The sequence below is a fragment of the Talpa europaea genome (assembly GCF_964194135.1).
Source record: "Talpa europaea genome assembly, chromosome: 1".
NCBI classification, from domain to species: Eukaryota; Metazoa; Chordata; class Mammalia; order Eulipotyphla; family Talpidae; genus Talpa; species Talpa europaea.
The window spans coordinates 155,190,201-155,211,560 of NC_140073.1; the positions used below are offsets into that span (position 1 = coordinate 155,190,201).

The 21,360-nt window shown below is 41.7% G+C and overlaps 2 protein-coding genes across 4 annotated transcripts in view; one reads left to right on the top strand and one right to left on the bottom strand.

The window, feature by feature from the left end:
- Positions 1-11,476, bottom strand: part of USP40 (ubiquitin specific peptidase 40) — a gene marked incomplete at its 5' end in the record, with an annotated part of 59,648 nt that extends 48,172 nt beyond the window's left edge. For 2 of the 3 annotated variants that reach the window (XM_084244852.1, XM_084244851.1), the window contains 6 exons: positions 1,127-1,270; positions 3,392-3,538; positions 5,793-5,957; positions 7,153-7,266; positions 8,774-8,841; positions 11,033-11,476. In XM_084244852.1, coding sequence (XP_084100978.1) covers positions 1,127-1,270; positions 3,392-3,538; positions 5,793-5,957; positions 7,153-7,266; positions 8,774-8,841; positions 11,033-11,231 — 837 coding nt within the window. The remainder of the gene's footprint in view (positions 1-1,126; positions 1,271-3,391; positions 3,539-5,792; positions 5,958-7,152; positions 7,267-8,773; positions 8,842-11,032) is intronic. The other variant, XM_084244853.1, reaches the window with a different exon arrangement.
- Positions 11,477-19,027: 7,551 nt separating this feature from the next.
- On the top strand, positions 19,028-19,924 carry LOC311167205 (UDP-glucuronosyltransferase 1A8-like; the record flags this gene model as incomplete). The annotated part of the gene is made up of 1 exon (XM_084228060.1): positions 19,028-19,924. The coding sequence occupies one exon, from the start codon at positions 19,028-19,030 to the stop codon at positions 19,922-19,924; it is 897 nt and encodes a 298-aa protein (XP_084084186.1).
- Between the last annotated feature and the right edge of the window lie 1,436 nt (positions 19,925-21,360).

The window sequence follows — 21,360 nt, forward strand, 5'->3', positions numbered from 1 at the left end:
AAAAGAGAGCTATACACAAATATTCAAAACGACTATGTTTTTGCATTACTACAGCAATCAAAAAGTAAAATTAATGTCACTTCCCTAAAGAAGAACTCTATGTTTTCTTTTAGTTTTATTATTTCAGATTATGTTAAAATCATTTGACAAACTACTTTTTATAAAAAGACAAAATTTTTTCAGGCACAAAATGGGGGGAGGGGGTGTCAAATAAATTAACTGTTTACTATGTGTGTGCCAATAACAGGCTCAGGGCAAACACAACCCTGGAATGTTGCATGGTAATTAAGGCAATAAAATAAACCCTGAAAAACTCAGTAATTAAGCTTGAAGTAGAAGGCCATCTGAGTCTCAGAACTTTAAAACAAGGATAACTTTTATACACAGAAATTCAACAGCAGCTAGCCAATGTTTTGTTCTTAATCAACACAGAAAGATCTATAAGAAAGGCAGCAGTCTCTGTATTCTGCTTTTAGCACACACAGCAATTATACAGAAAACATCTTAAAATGGTGTATAAAGTAGGTTGACTGAGTAGTTAATTTGCTTTCACAATTTTTGTGTCCCATGTCTTAAAGATTACAAATTCTAGACTTGTGAAGCTCCAGCTGCCTGTTTGCTTTCTAGATGTATATTCATTATTGCATCTAATGCAAACTGAGTCTAAGTAGCAAAGGACAAGTAATGGCAGTTTTTCCTAATGCAAGGTCATTTCTAATTTTGTTCTTAAATTTTCTTTCAACGCCTTTTCAAGGAGAATTTAATAAAAAGAACCGAGGAGAAATCCACACTTTGGAAATTAAAAAGAACTGCAATAAACCAGCAGCTCTCTGCCAGGACACCTCTGCTACCCCTAAGAAACACAGACCTCTGGCAAGATCTGAAGACATCCTAGTGGACCACCACATGGAGAGAGGGTAGGGTGCCATTGTCATCTAGGAGGTGGGTGCTGCTTAATACCCTGTAAGGCAAGGGACAGCCCACCACAACCGAGAAGGAGCCAACTCAAAATGTCAGTAGTGCCAAGACAGAAAGATTCTGCAAGAAGCCAAGTGAAAATGAGGTCAACAAAAGATTCAAGTTTGAGAGGGGAAAAGATGCAATTTCACAAGAAAATAGTTCAAACCTGTTCACAAAAAGGCTTGAGATTGATCTGGAGAGGGAAGGTATAACAGCTGGTCTCCTTGTATCGTTCACACTTCACAAAATCAAAGTTAAATCTTAATAATGAGACAGTAAGAAAGGGAGGCAGCTTACGTAATTTGGCCGACTGTTAAAAGAAAAAAATTGAAAGGTTTTAAAAAGTTACATAAAAGGACACATTTCTTAAGATGTGAAAAAAAACTTATGAACAGTTTTAAGAGAAACCCTTAAAACATATACTCATCACTATGAATTCAATACAACTCTTCATTAAACTCATCTATTAAACTTCATTAAACTCTTCATTAAACTCATTTATAACGGAAAACTTACAACCCAATTCTGTTTTTTCAAGTTGGGAGCCTAAAAATCAAAGCCACCTGAGCAGCACATTGCAGGCAGGTGTGCCCCCCTCTAGCAGTGCCAATTTCCTACCTGCCTCCTGGCCCTCATGTCCCTCCTCATAGTCTCCATGTCTCCGAGCAGACACACAGTCCTAGTGACCTGTCTCAATGTAGCCAAACCCCAGGATTACACAAGAATTGATGGGTATGTATATTTTCCTGGGGAGAAGATCCATAATTTTCAAAGTGCTCTAACTCCCCAGGTGATACAATCCATTCATTGGGCGTTACATTTAGTCTTCTTAAAAGTAGACAAGAAGGTCTTTCTGCTTTGATTCCTTCCTCTAAAACAAAATACTAAGTTAAGGTGCTTTTTATTTAAGTTGCCAGCTTTCCCCAAACTCCTTGTATTAACAGCATGTGCAGGGGAGGGAGCAAAAAAATCCCCCACCCCATATAAAAAAGAATACACAATCATGTAACTCTAAGATCCTGAAAAACACATTTCAAATAACAATTCCACAAAGAGAATGGGTTAAAAAAAAACACACATGTAGAAAGATTGTAACTCAACTCTAATGTGATTGAAAGAAGGAAGCCTGCTCAGAACAAGAAAATCTGCATTAATTTAGGTAGTACAACCAAACCTAAATTAATAATACAATGAATTAAATGTAATTAGAGTAAAATTTTTTTTTAAGTATCAAGATAAATTTCTGTTAAAAGGAAACTAAACCAAAAATACAAAAAGATGCACCAAAAAACCTCTGTTGTCTAGCAAAAGGCTATGTTTTACTAATGTGCAAATTAAATTCAACCCAATACTAAGAATGTATAAATATCTTCACAAGACTTTTCTAGTCACATAGTTTATATTTTATTACATTGTAGCTATAACACTAAAAGTAAAATATGGCCTAACCAAATAATAAATCTGAGTTTCACAAAGAGAAGTAAAATACACTTTAAGCAATTTGTTTAAAGATCTACTGTTAGATCTAAAATTCACTCTGGCTTTAAATCCTATTGTGAGAGTAACAGGCATGGGGTTCACTGCTTTTTAGTATATTTCCACCTATAATCTCCAGGATCCAAGTCAGTATCAGTCCTCATTTGATTTGTTGGAAAATTCAACAGTTGTCAGCTCGAGGAACAGTGCTATCTTTGCCATCACAGAGGAACTGCAAAGATGTCCCTGTGGTAGTTAAGTCAGTGCGTAAATCCACTGACTGGACTGAGCTCATTTCTCTCTGAGCCTGGCCGTCACCCTGGGTACAGGCAGGGACAGCATAGGGCCGACGGCATGCTACAGAGGCAATCATTTGCTTAAATCCTATTCATCCTCCATTTTGATATGCTGTATAAAAAGAAACCCGCAACTCTGTCAAGCCCTTTAATAAGCAATCTAGTATTCCCAACTGGGGGAGGAGGAAAGGGCAATTAGATTTGCTAGCATGAGGGGGGATGTTTATGAACATTGTACAGTAACTGCTTTTTCAGAAAATGAAGAAAACCGTCTCTCTTCACAGTAGCAGACGATGATGGGAAAGCCTGACAAGTTTCTTGGTTGGCAGAAATGAAAACACTGTCTTTTCCTAAAGGTAACTTGCAGAAAGCAGGGATGTGGGGAGGGCATCAAAAAGGTACACTTAAGAAACGCTGAGGTACATGTAAATTTTTCCAAGGACAGACAGAAGTTAAAAGAATTGTTGGGTTGAAAGTTTAAAAAAATTTTTTACTATAAAAATTAAAATACATAATGTAAATGTCTTTTCCAATCCCTAGTATTTATTAGGACCGAAACGTGGATCCCCCAGGCCTCTTCACCCAGGCTGACTTCACTTAACAGACATTCTGCTACTAGGCTCTAAGCAGGCACCCTCAGAGAAGGCAGCTCTCTTTACCTTTGCTGCTTTAACCAGCCTGTCGCAAGTCCCACAGTGGTATAAATTGTCAGAGTCAAAAAGCTCCTCTTCTACATACATGTTCCAGAGAGCATCTTCCAGCCCGGACACGTTTTTGACGGCTACTGTTAGATCTAAGAAGTCTTCCTGCAATACACATGAAAATAACATGGAGAAAATGATTTCACAGAGGTTCACAAACACATCATCAACTTAAACACTGGGAATAATCAGATGTAGTTCTCCCAAAACACAGAGCACATGTGGGCTTCCCCTGGTGGCGCAGGCGGTTGAGCGCCACACTGTGAAGCTGTCCCTAGCCTGTGCAGAACTGGTTCCATCCCGGCCGGCCGGCCAGCGAGGGTCCCACATGGCGTGGCAGACCTCTCCTGTCGTGCCCACTGCTCCCCTCAGCAGTGTATTTTGTCAGTCTGCCTGTTCTGTTCCCCACTTTGTCTCTGGTGAAGCCTCTCAACCTCCCATGCATCTGGCCTGTACCCCGGTTCTTGTATAAATAAATAAATCTTAAAAAAAAAACAACAACAAAAAACCACAGAGCACATGAACGCACAGATCTTCTCATCAGATATTGTGAAACGCGCAACACTAAATTATCCTTTCTAAACCAAACTGCAATTTAACTTAAAATCTATCAGGACCTAGTTTGAGTTATACTATACTGCAAGTAAAAGAAATAAATCACTGAATACATATCTGAATTAAGAGATGTGTATGTGCAAGGTTTATTAGTGTTGAGTTAGTCTCTATATTAGAATAGCAAGGGCAGGACTGGACTCCCAATATAAACTCCATTTCTTCTGCTGCTGTTGCTAAAGTTGGTTTAAGGTGTACTGAAACAGTTACAAGAAAAAAATCATTTGAGTCAAGATAAAAAGGTATCCCATGAAAACTAAGGGGATGACATTTGCAAAATGAGAGCCTGCCGTTCCACTGTAAATATATTTGAATTATCACATTTTTAGTAATAAACATAATTTGACAAGTTTAAATCATCTTTATAGTTCTACGTGTGTGAGAACAATAGTATTACTTGAAAGCATTATAAGGACCATAAATACAGCACTAGTTAGAAGAAATCTAAAGTAATAAAAGTGATACATGAAATTTATCATATATGCATGGAAAGTGTGCATATAATGTGCCCTCATTCACACTATGCTTTAAAGTCACTTTGTGGGGCTCTCTGGTGGCCTAGAGGCTAAGGCTTAGCGCTACTACTGTGACAATGACCTGAGTTCGAGGACCGGCTAAGGAACTGACCCACATGGCACAGCAGATCTCTCTTGTCTCACCCACTGCTCCCCTCAGCAGTGTATTTCAGTAGAACTGCCTGTTCTGCTCCCCATTCAGTTTTTGGTGAATCACACCCTCCCCACACACCTCTGGATTACACGCCAGTTCTTCCACACAAAAATAAAATCTTAAATAAAATAAAATCACTTTGTGAAATATTACAGATAAGCCTATGATACAGCAATACACACAAGACACACACACAACATATTCATCTTTCCAAACTGGGTTGACCAAACCTTTTAAGGGCATAGGCAATAGGGCCAAGAAATGGTTTTTATCTCCAGCTCTTTCATAAAAAATAAAAAAGAAGAGGAAAAATATATACATATTGATATATTCCAAAAAGTAGTTACTGCAACATTTAAAATATGGCATTTAATTTTTCACTCATATAGCAAAACACAGAAATTTTCTATAGCTTTTGCCATAAGGAAATTTGTATTAAGCAACATTACTGTTATAGTGATGAAGCCATTTGCAGCGTAAGATTTGTAGAGCAAACAGAATTATATTTATATGAGCAAATTTTCCAATATCTAATTACCAGTTAGATTAAATGGGCAATCTGGGTTACAACAAAGAATTAAAGGTTATACTAGTTAAAATGGGATTATAATAGCTCTGCATATACATATATAATAAACATAAGCACACACACACACAAATGAACCTTCTGAAGGATATTAATAAACCAAATCCAATATTTAATTGTAGGTGTTTGTCATTTAATATTCCTGAGTAAGCTCTATTTTTATTATCTCCCTAATTAACTTTCTTTATACTATTCTAACCACCAACTGTGATATTGGCGTCCCTCAGGAAGACCTCTTTGTAAATATCCCCCAAATCAGTTTTCCAACTATTAGAGTACTGACTAAAAGATTAAAGTTAAGTTTTATTTGCTTCTTACAGATCACATGGGACCATCCAGATAATAAACTGATGACACAGGTGTAGCCAGAGTAAAAGATAAAAAACAGATAAAAAACTTTCTAGTAATGAATACTTTCATCCTCATGTATATAGGTCAGAGACTTAATAGCATGAATCATAATTCACGCCACAAGTACCCGTGCACAGTCACCTGCTTCTCACTGACACCCCGACACTCTTCGCAAACGACCTGGTTAACGGCGGTCCCGTGGTACAGACGGCGGATGAGATCGTGGCCGGACGTCCCAACTAAGGACGTTTCCAAAGCACTAAAGAGAATGCGGTTCAGTTCCTGCACGTCATGCTGCCTCATTTCCTGCAAAACAGGTAATTTTTCAGTGTAATTTTGGGCTTCAGACTTAAAAACAAATTTGAAAAGTGTTATTAGCAAGACACAAGAGGAAAGGGGTAGAGGAGAGCTGCTGACTGGTGTGGGGTTTCTGTGAGGTGATGATTACGTACAGAGATGGCTGAACAACTCTGTGAAAATACTAAAAAAAAATTCAAACAAACCCAGAATTCTACCCTTTAAAAGAGAGAATTTTATGGCAAGTGAATTATACCTCAATAAAGTGGTTGTTTTTAAACAAGGAAAGAAAAAGGAATTGGCTCTCAGCACCAGCCTGACACCAGAAATTGACCACCCCAATAGGGGATACCCCGCTACTGTGCTTTCCTTCCACAGCCCAAGCTATCCCCCAACCACAAGCACCATGCAGTTAAGGAGCCTGTTCTCAGACCGCTGTGCAGCATTTATTGTCGGAAGCAACATAACATCATTCTGATCGCTGCCTCTGTAAAATTCTGTGGCAGTCCCTACACCTGTCCCTATAAGAGGGAATCTATTCGGCAGGCCTGGTTTGTTTGACTGCATAGCAGACAGCTCATCAACACTGACAACAGGCACCATAATGTGCTGCTGACAAGTGTTTAGTGTTTGTATACAGTGAAATCCCCTCCAGGGATGCAAACAGAAAAATGAGAGAATGTCTACACATGGGGGCACAGAATGGAAATGAAGAGTCAGGAGAAAGGCAGGATAGCAAAAGGAAAAGACCCACCAAGAAGGGTTTCGCTGTTTCACTGATGCAACAGTTCAAATCAGAATAGTCAGACTCAAACACAAAGCACCTCATGACAGCAAAATATTATTGCTGAGGTTTTTCAGCTGATTAGCAGTTCGCTATAGAAGGATAAGCAATTCCTATGTAAGAGGTCCTGTATCTCAGCGAGACTATACACAGATTCTCTGGGCAGAAGTTGGAAAAGTCAGTTCTAACACGTGTTCCCTGAATCCACAACCCCCTCCCCAAACCCAAATCACAGAAATTTATGCTTGCCTATAGCAAGTGTCTAAAATATATATTTCTGGTTTATAATTATTTAATGTGAGAAGTAAACATCTAAGTACTATCCTGAGTACTGGTAACAAAATTTTAAAAGTCAGATTAACATCATTAAACCAGTGTTTATTCTTCCTGGTAAATTCCTAGAAAAGCCGACCTTCATACCTCATTGCTGGTCCAGCCAAAGCTGTCTGTGAGGTCTGCTGTGGATGCGGCTTCCTGGTCTAAGAGTAGAAGCTGAGCAAACAGCCTCTGTAACTGTAAAGGGATGATCCGAACCTGAATGAGGAACAAATGCGTTTCTAGGTGAAGTCTTTTAAGTGTTGTGTCTTTTGAAAAGAACTGCATACTAGTGTGCTCAGGAAAACGCTTACAAATTACATGATACGTCATTATAAGTTTACCTTATTATGAACTAGTTATAATAAACTGATATTATAAAGGGTAAACAAAGATTTAGTTTTCTTTGAAAATTCCAATTCAGTGCAAAAAGTTTTAGCTATCTGGAATTTTCTACCTTAAGAAAGTCCAGATCAATATTAAAGCCCAAATAGGCCCTAAAAACCACCCAATTAATTACAGATAGTAATTTACATCTCTAATAGATCATTCTTTCTCTAAAATATTTCAGCTACATATATATTCTCTATGAGAAATTTTCAGGTGACAGTATCTCACTCTAGGGTATCTGGACACCCAATAGAGCTGGCTGCACCCTGTGCGCTTTCTTCCACACTCACTGTTGCCTCATTTGGCATGAAGAGGGTTGGACAGACTGACAAAGTTGCTAGTGACTGGTCTGCAGCCTGAATTTAAGCATCTACAGTGAGAATCGGCCTTTAGAGTGTTTACAGCAACCTGACATTTCCATGACAGGTTCCTCACATATTATAAGAATATAATCTGCAGGGCCTCCCCGGTGGCACAGCGGTTGAGCGCTGGGCTGCGAAGCTGCCTGCAGCCTCTGCAGCACCAGTTCGATCCCCAGTCACTGGCAAGGGTCCCACATGGCGCGCAGACCTCTCCTGCCGCTCGCTGCTCCCCTCAGCAGTGTACTTCGTCAGTCTGCCTGTTCTGCTCCCCGCTCTGGCTCTGGTGAATCCTCTCACCCTCCCGCACTTCTGACTGTACCCAGTGCTTGTATAAATAAATAAATAAAAAATCTTAAAAAAAAAAAAAAAGGAATATAATCTGCAACAGATTAGGATTTTTTAAAAAAATATGCAAAAAATTGGCCCTGGTCACACAAGTGAGCTGAGAAGCCCTGGGCTGATCATGGGACACTCCTATTAAGAAACCCAGATTTTGTCTGCATGTCATAAGCTGCTGAGCGAAGTTTATACAGGGAAGAAACATTAGATCTACGCTTAAAATTAACCAATTTATTTCCAGAATACCAAATTGAAATAATACTGGCCTCTACCCTTTGTTGTTGCTACAAGTAAGTATATTAAATGGATTTTTCTGGCAGACTAGTATAAACAATTTGCAAATAGCTCTTTGAGCATAAGAAAGAATAAACATATTGGAGAGTGAGGTGTGTCTAGAAAGCAGCAGTGGCACTGTATTTGGAAAAGTAATTCTTGGAAAGGAAATTCTATTACCAGTAGAGTACTGGCCAATAACTTTCTGAAAATAAAGAGCATACTTGGTAATTAATAAAATAACTGATTTCTAGAAATAATGAACACAACTCCTTCCTTAAAAGACGTTCCCTCGATACGTCAAAAAAAAAAAAAAAAAAGAAAGAAAAAGAAAAACACCTGTAAATCACAGATTATAGTACCTTGGCATCAGGTTTATCCTTATCCTCTAAAGAACCAAGCTCTTCTGGACCAAGAGAAAATAAGGCTTCTAAACAAAAAAATAGAAACAGAGTGTAAATAACATTACTTCATTTTAAAAACTTTTTTAGAAAGTCAAGACCATCAGTAAGTAAAATTAGTTATGGATTCAGAAATATGATTATGGCATTTTTACTATACACATTTTTACTTTCTGGTAACATTTTTAACCACTGACTCTATAAAGTGGCATGCCAAAGTCATAGTGAGGAGAATCTACAAAAAGAAAATTATGCACACAAAATGAAAAACAGTTACATCAGAAATCTCTGATGGCTCCTAATGCCTACGGTAGCAGGCCCCAAAAGCAACGGGAGGGTTATCAGGAGACACAATATATGATAGCGCTGCCAGTGCTCACTTACACCTGTGAGGTTCCAGCCTCCCTTGTGTGAGAAAGACCGTGCCTTGCCTTTCTGTAACATGAAAATCTCTTTTCTGTGTGGAGGGCACAACAGATAGTGATCTTACCTAAAAAAATAAGTTAGCAACCTAGTGCCAGTTTCCAGAACTTTTTAATAATTCAATACTACCCCAGGGGGCATACCTGAACCTTTTGGAAAGTCTGTATTCACACCTAGTTGGAAACTCCTGCTGGGAAACTTTGATATGCTCCAGGCAGAGAAGTGATGGTGTTGTCTCCCATGAAAACCACTGCTGCCCGACTGCTAGGAAAGTTACCCTCCTCCTGAGCTCCTGGCAGAATTGGGAAAGAATGAACTACAAGCCTAAAGATGGAAGTTTAGCAGCCAGGACTTCTACAATCATTTCCCATCATTCTTAGCTACACGCTGAACCGAGAGCCCAATCTAATCCCACTCCTTAAAGTATAATTCTATAAAGCTCCAAAGTTTTTCTGTTAACTCTCGGACAGTCCTTACTCTCTCCAAATGACAGTCCCCTTCATCGGGCATTAGCAACGATGACTCACAAGGAGTCCACTAAGATGTCTACTCACATGCTTGGCTGGTAGCCCCTTTGTTCGAGAGGAAGATGCCTGCGGCCCTCAGTCCTGTTCTCCCTGGGGACATGGTCCATGACCTGCCCGCCCTACACGACTACCTTCTTCAGTCTTGTTAAGGCTACGTTTCTACTTCAACTTGCCCTTTAACTTCAACTGTATTAAAACTTAGAACAGTTTTAACCCTCCCTGGGAATCTGCTTATTAAAACTGAAAACTTCTAATGGGAGAATTACTGAGTGTACCCCAGAGATATTTTTACGGAAGGATGGAGTCAAGAACAAGAGACACCACTCTTAAATTCACACACAGTCCAATCCATCGAAATGACCCTGGGAAGGGGATGATGATATTTACTAAAATCTCCAGCGGGAGATTTCTAATCTAAGTGTAGAAGCAACAAAAAATGTCATGAAGATTCGATAAATATGGCAGCAGTAGAAAAGATGACCTACTCAAGATGGGCCAGACTGATGGATACAGGTGTCTGTCCTCCGAGCACGCGCCACCATGGAGAGCTATACCTGACTTTGTAGTTGGGGCCCCAAGCAAGGTCATGGGAGGGCAAAGTAAAGTTCAAAGTGAAATCAAGGGAGAGAGAGTAAGACCCTGGTCTTAGTGTGCAGAGGTGAGAATGGGACAGACACGCTGAGGTTAGGGGCAAGAAATCAAAGGTCCAGTGAGGTCAGGCCAGCATCCTGCGGATGGTTTCTGGGAGCATCCCTTTTTAATTCAGTTGATTTGAAAGGGTTTCTGTTTCTTACATATAATTCCTTCTCTAGTATCTTTGGTGTTTGGGATTGAGGTGGTCAGTTTTCAGATTTCAGGACTGCAGATAAACCTCCCTGCTCCAAAAGGCATGGTATGATTGTTTTGGGTAACTCTGGCTTGAGTGTTTATTATTTTGGAGAAATTTCAAAACTCAAAAATACAAATACTGTAAGAATAATAGTCTGGCACGCATGACAAAACTGTATGTTGTACTCTATAGGAATTAGAAACTACGTTGCTTTCGCTTGTGATTTTACTCCTAAACATTACCGTAAGCATGCAGGATACGTTTTAGATGATGTTTCACATTTCTCTGCAGGGAGAATTACCAATTTATGTCTTACATTAATAATAATCAACTCACATTGTGGAATATACCTTTAAGATACATTACTTGTGAGTCTGCATAATTAATTACTGTAGAGGTGAGGGTACATATTACTAATCAAATGCATGTAACACAGCATACCTCTGAATTCAGGTGTGAAATGGAGAGTCTGAAGAAGGGAATTGAGGTAACAGGTTCCACCCTGATTTCTGATTCCGCTTAAATTGGTGAATTCTCTAGGAGCGGGTGGCTCCAAAGCTTTGGTCTTTAATTTCTTCCCTTTTCCATACTGATTATTTGACACACTGGAATAATCCTCTTCAAACAGGTCCCCAAACATTGTGAAACTAAATATTTTCCTTAAAAAAATGACATGTTATATAAATGCTTTTATTTTAAATACACATTTCCCCCGCATCTCCCAATTTATACTTGGGAGTACCTATTTTAAATCGTTCCTTAGAAAGTATATACAGTATTCCGGGCTTCGCAGGCAAGAGCTGTTTTTTTTTCATCCGTGGCTCCTCACTAGCAGTTCACCTTGGGCAAGTTACTTACCCTGTGTTTTCATATAGAAAAGGGGACCCCACCTATAACCAGAGGTGGGGGCTGAGGGACATGGTTTAAACAAATGCTGTTAAGAAATGCACTTAGGGCACAGGGTCCACAATAAATGCCCGGTGTTTTTAAAAAGCCATAATGAAAAAAGAAAAAACCCATCCATCACCAGACCTAATCCACGCCGGGTGTGGCAAAGCCAATCCGAGATAATGAGTTGACCGGGATGCAGAGACCCAGCAATCACTTACTCACAATCTCTGCCTTTCACACTTTTTATACCAAATTATGATACTTAAATGAAGAAATCAACCCTCACAGCAGCTGAGTGCAGACCCCCAAGGCTGAAGAGCCGGGGAAGAGGTTCGCTGGCGGAGAAGCCCGCGGCTCTTCAGCTTGTGTCCAGGCACCCCACTATTTGCCCTGGGCTCTCGGGGACCCCCTCAAGGGCTCACTTCGAGCGCGCGGGCCGACCCCTCGGAGCAGCGAAACGCAGGGCGCCGCGCGCAGCTCCCGCCTGACAGGAAACCCGAAAGGCCACTATTTCTCTTTTCAACTCGTTCCTCAGAAGAAAAGCGCGAAAACTGGAACTGGAAAGTGCGGCCCGGAGCTCGCGGTCTGGGCTTCGGCTTCCCCGACTCCCGCCGGGCCGGGTCCTCAGGCCTCGGGCCACCGCGGGCCCCGGGCGCGACCGAGCGGGGGCCGCGCCGCCGGGACAGCCCCTGGCGTCGCCGGCCCGGGCCGTCAGCCCACACGCTCCCCGGGCCTCCCGCGTCCCTCCCCGGGCCCCGGCCGCCGGCCTCACTTACTGCCTAAAGCCCAGAACCCCGCCCCGGCCAAAACTCGAAGCAAACGAACGCGCCCCAAGCGGGCGCCGCCATGCTGGCGAGGGCGGGTCGCCGGCGGCCGGGCCAGCGCGGGGTGACGGACCGCGAGGACTACGCCTCCCAGGATTCCTCGCGGGACGCCGGCGCGGCGCGCGCGGCCTTCTGGGCAATGTAGTTCTTTCGCCCGGAGAGCTCGGGAAGCTGCGGGGTCCCTGCGCTGGCTTAGCGATCCGCAGGTGCCGTTCATTCACTCACATTTAAAAAAATAATAATTTTTTGGTGGTATGTTCATTGTCGCGATACAAATTATTTAAGCGCCGGGAAGGAGTGAAGTGCCAGCCACGACACCTGTCATCTGAGCTCAAAACCTATGCTTAAAGCAAATTCTTTGGAGACCAAATTCCAGGTCAAACAAATTCATTTAGATGGAGTACTGCACATGATGGAAAATTTCATTCCCATTTTCAAGTTTAAATCCACCGCTGTTAGCGATCCATACTAGTCGCGGCAGGGTTTACAAAGCTCGCTTGTGTTTGGCGTGGTTAATTATCCCAAGTTACCTAAAATGGCATACATCTGTGTAGATCTTAAAGGTTGACCTCCATTTTGCAAGACATTTTCCAAATGGAACTTCAATATAACCAACCCCCAGCGACAATGCTCCACGTAGCCTTGAACCTTTATAATACCCTCAGTGCTTATTTTGTCTCCACCAAATCTTAAGTGGCATGCAACAGGGTAAAAGCATCTCAAAAAATGACCACCTCTTGCCCACTGTAGGTGACTATTTAGCCTATACTTCGGGCATCTCCCCTGTGCAGTCCATCCGGCCTCCACCTAGGAATGAATGAGGGAGACACAGAAAGTCATTTTGACGTCAGCTGAAGGTTTGAGAGATCAAGACTAGGAATAATGATAGATGGAGTTGGAAGGCAGAGTTGAGATAAACGCACCGTGTGGGTATCTCCCTGATCAGCCTGGGATCCAACCTGCACGGTAGAGGCTGCAGACAAAGTCACAGAGCTGTGCTCAACCCCCTGTGCCACCAGGGAGGCCCATACCCTTGCTTTTTAAAAAGTCTTGAAGTGAGGTAGTGTTTGGCCTCTGTCTTCCTTAGTTCAGCTGCAATAACAGGATAGTGCACATTGGGTGGCTTATAAACCACAGACATTTATTTTTCACTGTTCTGGATATTGGATGTGAGAGATCAAGTTATCAAAGGCTCAGGTGCTGCTGAGAGTACTCTTTGGGGTTGTAGACTGACAAATTCTTGTATCCTCACTGGTGAACAGAGACTCAGCGAGCAGAAGCAAGCTATTAGTAACACTCGCTAACCACTGAGCTAACAAGTCATGTACAAGAGGAAGCAAGTTATATGTTGATGCCTATAAATGCACTAATCCCATTTCTGAGGGCCCCATCCTCAAAACCTCCTCTAATACTAACTATTGCTCCAAATCCCACCTCTTAATACCATCATACCAAAAGGTAGAGTTTAACATATGAATTTGGGAGGAACATAAATGTTCAGTTTATAACATTTACATCTTTGTTCTTTTTTAAAGGTTGTTTTGGCTCTTACAGGTTTTTTTACGTCTCCATATGAATCATAGACTCAATTTTCCAATTAGAAGAAAATAATGTTGGGATATGGGTTGGATTGTGCTGAATCTATAGATCAATTTGAGGATTAATATTGTAATAATTTTGTGTCTTCCAATTCATGATTTTTTTTCAAATCAATATTTATTCAAATCATTAAAAGTTTTGAAGACCTCAGTGTACATTCTTTCACATCTCTTGTCAGAGCTATCATTTAAATATTTCATATTTTAAAAGAATATTTCAGGGCCTCCCCGGTGGCGCAGTGGTTGAGCGCTGGGTTGCGAAGCTGCCTGCGGCCTCTGCTGCGCCGGTTCGATCCCCGGCTGCTCCCCGGCCACCAGAGGAGGATCCCACATGGTGCGCAGACCTCTCCTGCCACCCGCTGCTCCCCTCAGCAGTGTACTTCAGTCCTTCTGCCTGCTCTGCTCCCCACTCTGGCTCTGGTGAATTCTCTCACCCTTCCCCCGCGCTTCTGACTGTACCCAGTGCATGTATAAACAAAACAAACAAACAAATATAATAAATAAATAAATAAACATGCCTCTTAAAAAAAAGTTATATAAAAAAAGAATATTTCATATTTACGATGCTACTTAAATGGTATTTGATATTCCAATTTCCCGTTGCTCACTCCTAGTATAGAAATGTTAGTGGGGAAATGAAGGAGCATCCAGACCCCCAATATCTTGCATGCCCTAAATAGGTTTTGCCATCCACAGCATAAAGACAAAACATACCCTTAGTGCATAAGAATTTCAGTAGAAAAGAACTTCAATGGAATTAGTGTGCAATAGAGAGAGAGAAGAGAGAAAGGACATAGTTTCCCAATGAAACCCCCAGAGTTACTTATCCCCTCGTGCGTAAATGCCCAGCCAAGCAGGTTTGGCCAAAGTAGGGCCACTGAAACCTGAAAGCTTGCCAGCAGTCTATGGCACCTTCTGGCAGTGAACCACGGGAAAGGGGTAGATAGGGCCAGGCAAGTCTGGAAGGAAAGGAACAAAATCAAAGCACATGTCAAGATAAAGGCTACCATGGTCAGCTGCCCTCGGGTCTCTCAGACACATATCTTCTGTGTCCCCCAAGTCCTTGGTGCAAGCCCAAGACTGAGAAGTAAGTGTGGCTGCTTCTTCACATGTCTTTCTTTCTTTTTTATTTTATTTTATATATTTTTTACATCATTTTTCATTTTTGCACAATGTATGCATTTTCCTCTTGGTTATATTCCTCACACAATTCCCACCCCCCTTGTTTTCACCCTAATCCTTCCTTCCAATTCCCTTCCAATAGTGTGTCCCTGGTTAATAGTTGCTTGTTGATATTTATTTTCACTTATTTAGGTTTCCTAAATTCTGGCAATGAGTGAGACCATCCAGTATTTTTCTTTTTCTTTCTGGCTTATTTTGCTGAGCATGGTCCCTCTGCCCCATGTACCACCTCCAAGTCTTCTCTCCCCAGGTCCTTTCCCTGTTCTTTCTAGCTTTCCCTGGCTGCTCTGCTCCACCCTTCCTTAGGTGGGGACAGGGAACATGAAACCTCCCCTTCCTGTGGAGATTACACTGTTATAAAAGAACAATTTTGTTTGAGTATTGATCTTGTCTTCTGCAACCCTGCTGAACTTATTTGTTTAAGAGATTTTTGTAGATTCTGTTGGGATTTCTCCGGAGATGCTCATGTCTGCGAATAAGAGATTTTTCCTTTTCTTTCCAACCTGAATGCCTTTTCTTTTTCTTGCCTGATTGCACTGGATAGAATCTCTAGAAGTTGCATAAGGGTGATGAGACAGCCATCCTTGACTTCTATCTGATCTTAGAAGTAAACATGCAGTTATTCACCATTAAGTATGATTTTGCTGTAACTTTTGGGGTAGATGTCCTTTCTTAGGTTGAGAAATTTCTTTTCTTATCCTACTTTGCAAAGAATTTTTCTCAGGTATGGATGCTGTATTCTGTGAAATATACTTTCTGTGTCTGTGAGATGATTGCATGGCTTTACTTTTTTAGTTCATTTATATGGTGAGTTACCCTAATTAATTTTTTTAATGTTAAAATAGACTTACATTCCTGGGGTAAACCCCACTTTGTTTGGTGTACTATATTTTTATGTTATACATATATGTAATCTATATCTTTTTGTATACTTATATTATTGAATTTGATTTGCTAAACGTTTGGCATCCATGCTGCTGAGAGGTATTGTTCTATAGTCTTTTGCTTACTTGTAGTGTCTGTCTAGTTATACTGTATGGCAATGCTACTTTCATGGATTGATTCTATGATGTAACTTTGAGTGTTTTATGGGGAAACTATGTCCTTTATCTCTTCTCACTATTGCACACTAATTCTGTTGAAGTTCTTTTCTACTGAATGAATCAGGAAGTTCCCTGTGCTTCTATTCTTAGAATATATTGTGTTTAGTCTCCAGTATATATTCCAGAATAATAATTTGTCTTATTTCTTCCTCCCATGTCTGGTAGCATTTATCAGTAGTCTGGGCTTAAGGTTTTATTTGTAGGAAAGTAAATCACAAATTTAGTTTAATTAAAAATATAGTTTAGGGTTTCCCCTGGTGGTGCAGCGGATGAGCACTGAGCTGCGAAGCTGTCCACAGACTCTGCAGCACAGGTTTGATCCCAGGCCAGCCGCCAGCAAGGGTCCCACATGGTGCACAGACCTCTCCCGCCATGCCTGCTGCTCCCCTCAGCAGTGTATTTCACTAGTCTGCTTGTTCTGTTCCCCGCTTTGGCTCTGGTGATTTCTCTCACCCTCCCGCACTTCTGACTGTACTCAGTGCTTATATAAATGAATAAATAAATCTTTAAAAAAGTAGTTTAATTTTATAAAATATAAAATAAATTATTTCTATACATCTTTTGTTTTCTTGATTAAGATCTAGCAGTTTGCATCTTTTATAGAGTGTGTCTGTTTCATCTAAGTTGTAGAATATAGTGGCATAAACTTATTAATGATAGCCGCTTATTATTTTCATATTTATAGAATCTCTCTCATTCCTGGCAATGGTAATTTTTTCTTTCCCTTTTTTTTTTCTCATTAGTTTGGCTAGAGCTTTATGAAGTTAATTGATCTTCTCAAAGAGTCAGCTTTGGGGTCCATTGGGGTTCTCTGTAACCAAGCATAAGTGGTTACATGTCTTTCAGAGCCCAAAAACAAAAGACAGGTGAACTTATCTAACATTTTCTCTGAGACTTGCTTTCGAAGATATAGCATAGTAGACCGTAGAGTTGTACTGACGAACCTTGAGCTGAGACCAAGGCATTCTAGAGCCAGGACACAGCAAATGCTGATGAGGGGTGGTGCTTGGAGGCAAGAGGTCAGCACCAGACATTCAAAGCGCCAGAGAGCTGAAGCAAAGCCTCTTCATATGTCTCTATGTGTCACCTGCCTTGTAATTGGCCAGTGAACTACAGACAAGTCTACATTTCTTTGCCCCAACCCACTTCTTAGCCCATAGCATTGAACTCTTTTGTTGTCCCTGTCACCTTTAATCTGTATAACCTCATTCCCTCAAGCAGGGAGGCAGGTTTCAGTTTATCTTCTGACTCTTTGCCAATGATTTGCAGTAACACTTCTTTCTTTCCTCACATTCTGATGTCCTGGAAATCGGTCTCTGTGTGTGTTGGGCAGTGAGCCCTTGGATCAGTAATATCTCTACTGCTTTTTTAAATTTCATTCTATTGGTAGCTACTCTGAAGTAAACCTCCAGACAAAATAGATCACACACAATTGAAACATCTTCAGATGTTTACCTGTAAGTGCCCCCACGACCCGCCTAAGGTTAAAGGGGAGTCAGCAAGTGTCATCAGAGTTGGGGTGTACTAGAGCGAAATCTTGGCTCCTAATGGATGATGCCTCCAACATAGCTGTGGACCTCTCCTGACAGGCACCATGAACGCACTCGTGAAGGTCATTAGATAACCGCGTGCTGTTACACAGTCCAATCCAACATCCTTGCGCGCTTCCTCTGTGCAAGACACAGCTAGGCTAGGGAGGAGGCTGCAGGCATGAAGAAGGCTTAGCCCCTGACCTCAAAGAGTGGTTGGCGCGTGTGGGAGACAGATGCAGGGATTCCTGAAAGAAGGTAACCAGGCCTTTTGGGGTGAGCTCACTGCAGAGGTTTTAACAGAGTGCTGTGAAAGCAGAGAGAAGAGAGGAGTGTCAGCAGGGTGTTTCCGGCAGGCACTGGGCGTGTGAGCGCCCATTATTTGTAATGTATTTGGGGAAATGGATTTGAAATGGGCGCAGTCATATGGCATCTGTAGGATGGCCCAAGTAGATGGGGTCATCAACTCTATTTCAGTACTTTGCAGGTCTCAGAGAGCTTGAAATGGAGTAGTGGGCCTCCCCGGTGGCACAGTGGTTGAGCGCTGGGTTGCGAAGCTGCCCGCAGCCTGTGCGGCAACGGTTCAATTCCCGGCTGCTCCCCGGCCACCGGAGGAGGGTCCCACATGGTGCCCAGACCTCTCCTGCTGCCCGCTGCTCCCCTCAGCAGTGTACTTCGGTCCTTCTGCCTGCTCTGCTCCCCGCTCTGGCTCTTGTGATTCGCTCACCCTCCCACTCTTCTGACTGTACCCAGTGCTTGTATAAATAAATAAATAAATCTTAAAAAAAAAAAAAAAGACCCTGCCAGGCATTGCAGAGACCCTCAGGAATTCCACCTCTACAGCCTGTAGGGTGGTGGGGGCCAGGGACTTCAAGTGCTTCCTTGGCACCCGGAATGCCAATATTTTTGCTGGGCCGTCTTTGGTAGTCTGAGGGTAAAATCCAAATTTTACTTTGAGACAAATTTCAACAATATCAGTTTTATTGAAAAAAACTTTTTTAATCTTTCTGAGTCCTCAAGGTCTAGAAACATTGCTTAACAATTCGGTTTCTAAACTGGTATTGCAGTACAATTCACAGAATCTAAGCCAAAGAGCAAAAGTTATTGTTATCTGCCACCAACAAACAGGTGCCTGTGAATACACTACTCAGTAGCTACCGTTCTTGTGAGCCAATCATTGGCCACGAGTTAATCTTTCTTTTTAATGCATGAAAACACGCCCTCTCCTAGGGCAGGTTTTATACCTGTCCTGCCACCAACTGTTACACAAGGTTAGAATCCTTGGATCGCTCTGGGCTGCAGTTATATGATGGCTCCTGTGATTTTGACTGGTTTCCTGCCACTCTGTGTGTCTCTCCTGCTGACATCCGGCTTTGCAGAGGCAGGCAAGCTGCTGGTGATGCCCATGGGCGGGAGCCACTGGTTTACCATGCGAGAGGTTGTGAAGGAGCTCCTCCACCGAGGACATGAGCTCGTCATGGTCTCGCCAGAGATGAATTTGCATGTGGACAGCCACCTCAACCTTACATTGAAGACTTATGTCACAGGTCACACAGCGGAGGAGGTGAACAAAGAATTGAAGATTTTTACGGATGCTCAGTGGGGAGATAGAGTAAATGTTTTATTTGTTATGTTGAATGTACGCAGCACTATTTTTGAATACTTTTTTTCACAATGTAGGGGTTTGTTTAAGGACAAAAAATTAGTGAAATACTTAGAAGAGAGTACTTTTGATGCTGTGTTTCTAGATCCTTTTAACATGTGTGGCTTAATTGTAGCCAAGTACCTGTCAGTCCCTTCTGTGATCTTCACCAGGGCAGCTTTTTGCCATTACATGGACGAAGGGACACAGAGTCCCAACCCTCTTTCTTACGTCCCTAGGCCATACTCGTCATTCTCGGATGTCATGACTTTCTGGGAGAGAATGCAGAATCAATTCGTGCACATACAGCAACATATATTTTGCCCTTATTTTCTCAAAACTGCTTTAGAGGTTGCCTCTGAGATCCTGCAAACACCCGTCACGCCCTATGATCTCTACAGCCATGCATCCATCTGGCTGATTCGAGCTGACTTTATTTTGGAGTATCCAAGACCTATGATGCCCAACATGGTCTTCATTGGAGGCATCAACTGCCACCAGCTAAAACCACTGTCTAAGGTAAGTCACCTGTCCTTCAGCCTATCAAGAACAATCTGGCCATGACTTAAAACAACCGGGGTCCTTCTGGATGGTGACTTCTTGTTCACACGTGTTGTGTTTGGCATGCCTTTCTGATCAAATGGATCATTTTGTCATTTCTTTTCATTGTATGTCAGGGTAGACAACGGGTGTCATTGTTTATAACTCCCATCTGCAATTTAAAGTAATGTTTTTGGAAAAAGCACTGAAAAACTCAGTAAGAAACTTTCCTTTTTACTAATCCCAGGTCATGCCTATGGAAAAACATTCATAGCAGTTTTGATCTTTTTTCCCAGTTTTTTTGAAATGTATCTGATATGGTTAATGTCAAGTCTCACCTCATTAAAACACAATCTAGTCTCAGATGGCTATATCGCTCTTTACTTTGCTTTTTTAACTTGTGGATAAGGAATGGGCATCCTCACAGCCAGGACCTTAAAATCTGCTACATTCTTTTTGATCATTGCATAAAATGACTTGGCCTGTGTGCACTTAGTTTATTCAACTAACTAACATTCAGATAGTTATATTTTTCCACTTCTTCCTTCTATGAGCAAGACTTATTAAACATTCTTACAAACTCTCTTTGCATTTCTATATTTTTGCTCTTCATCAATAGGCTAGGATCCTAGGAGCAAGATTAGTGGTAAAACATACATTTAGTTGTTATCATTTAAATTTTTTTTTTATTTATGTATACAAGAACTGGGATGGAGGCCAAAGGTGTGGGGGCAGGGGTGAAAGGATTCACCAGAAAGAGTTGGGAGCAGAACAGGCAGATCCACTGAAATCCAACGCTGATGGGAGCAGCGGTCGAGACAGGAGAGGTCTGTAGCGTCACATGTGGGTCAGCTCCCTGGCAAGGGATCGAACTCAGGCCCCAGTGGCTGGTGATAGCTTGATTGCACGGAGGCTTTAACCCCTGTGCCACCAGTGAGGCCCTACATTTAGTTATTTCTAACTATTTTTTTATTTGCTTGTTTACTGTTGCATAATCTTTTTTGTTTGCTTGTTCACCGTTCTTTAAAAATGTACAAAGCATTCTTAGCTCATGGGCCATACAAACCTAATTTGCTTAGTTTTCCTGTATTTGCAGAGGTGGGGGGGACAAGATTTCTGGGCTCCCCAGGGCAAAGTCAGAAGTGGGGTCTCTCAGGAAGATAGGAAGTCTTATAGATAACTTTAGTTCTAGACATACTGTAGTACTCTATTCACCCTGAAATGAAACAAAACATTGCGCGCTGCTGCATGAGGTAACAAGCGCATGCAGTTAGGACAATTTTGCAATGAAACTGGCTTCCAAATGGCTTCATTTAGGGTTGGCTTATGTCCTTCTGTTATAGGGCAGGGAGAGGGGTAGCCCAAACCCCGCAAACCTGCCTATTCTATGTAGGGTTCTGCCATCCACCGCATCAACACAAAACATAGGAGACTTTAATGGGAAGGAACTTTAATAAAAC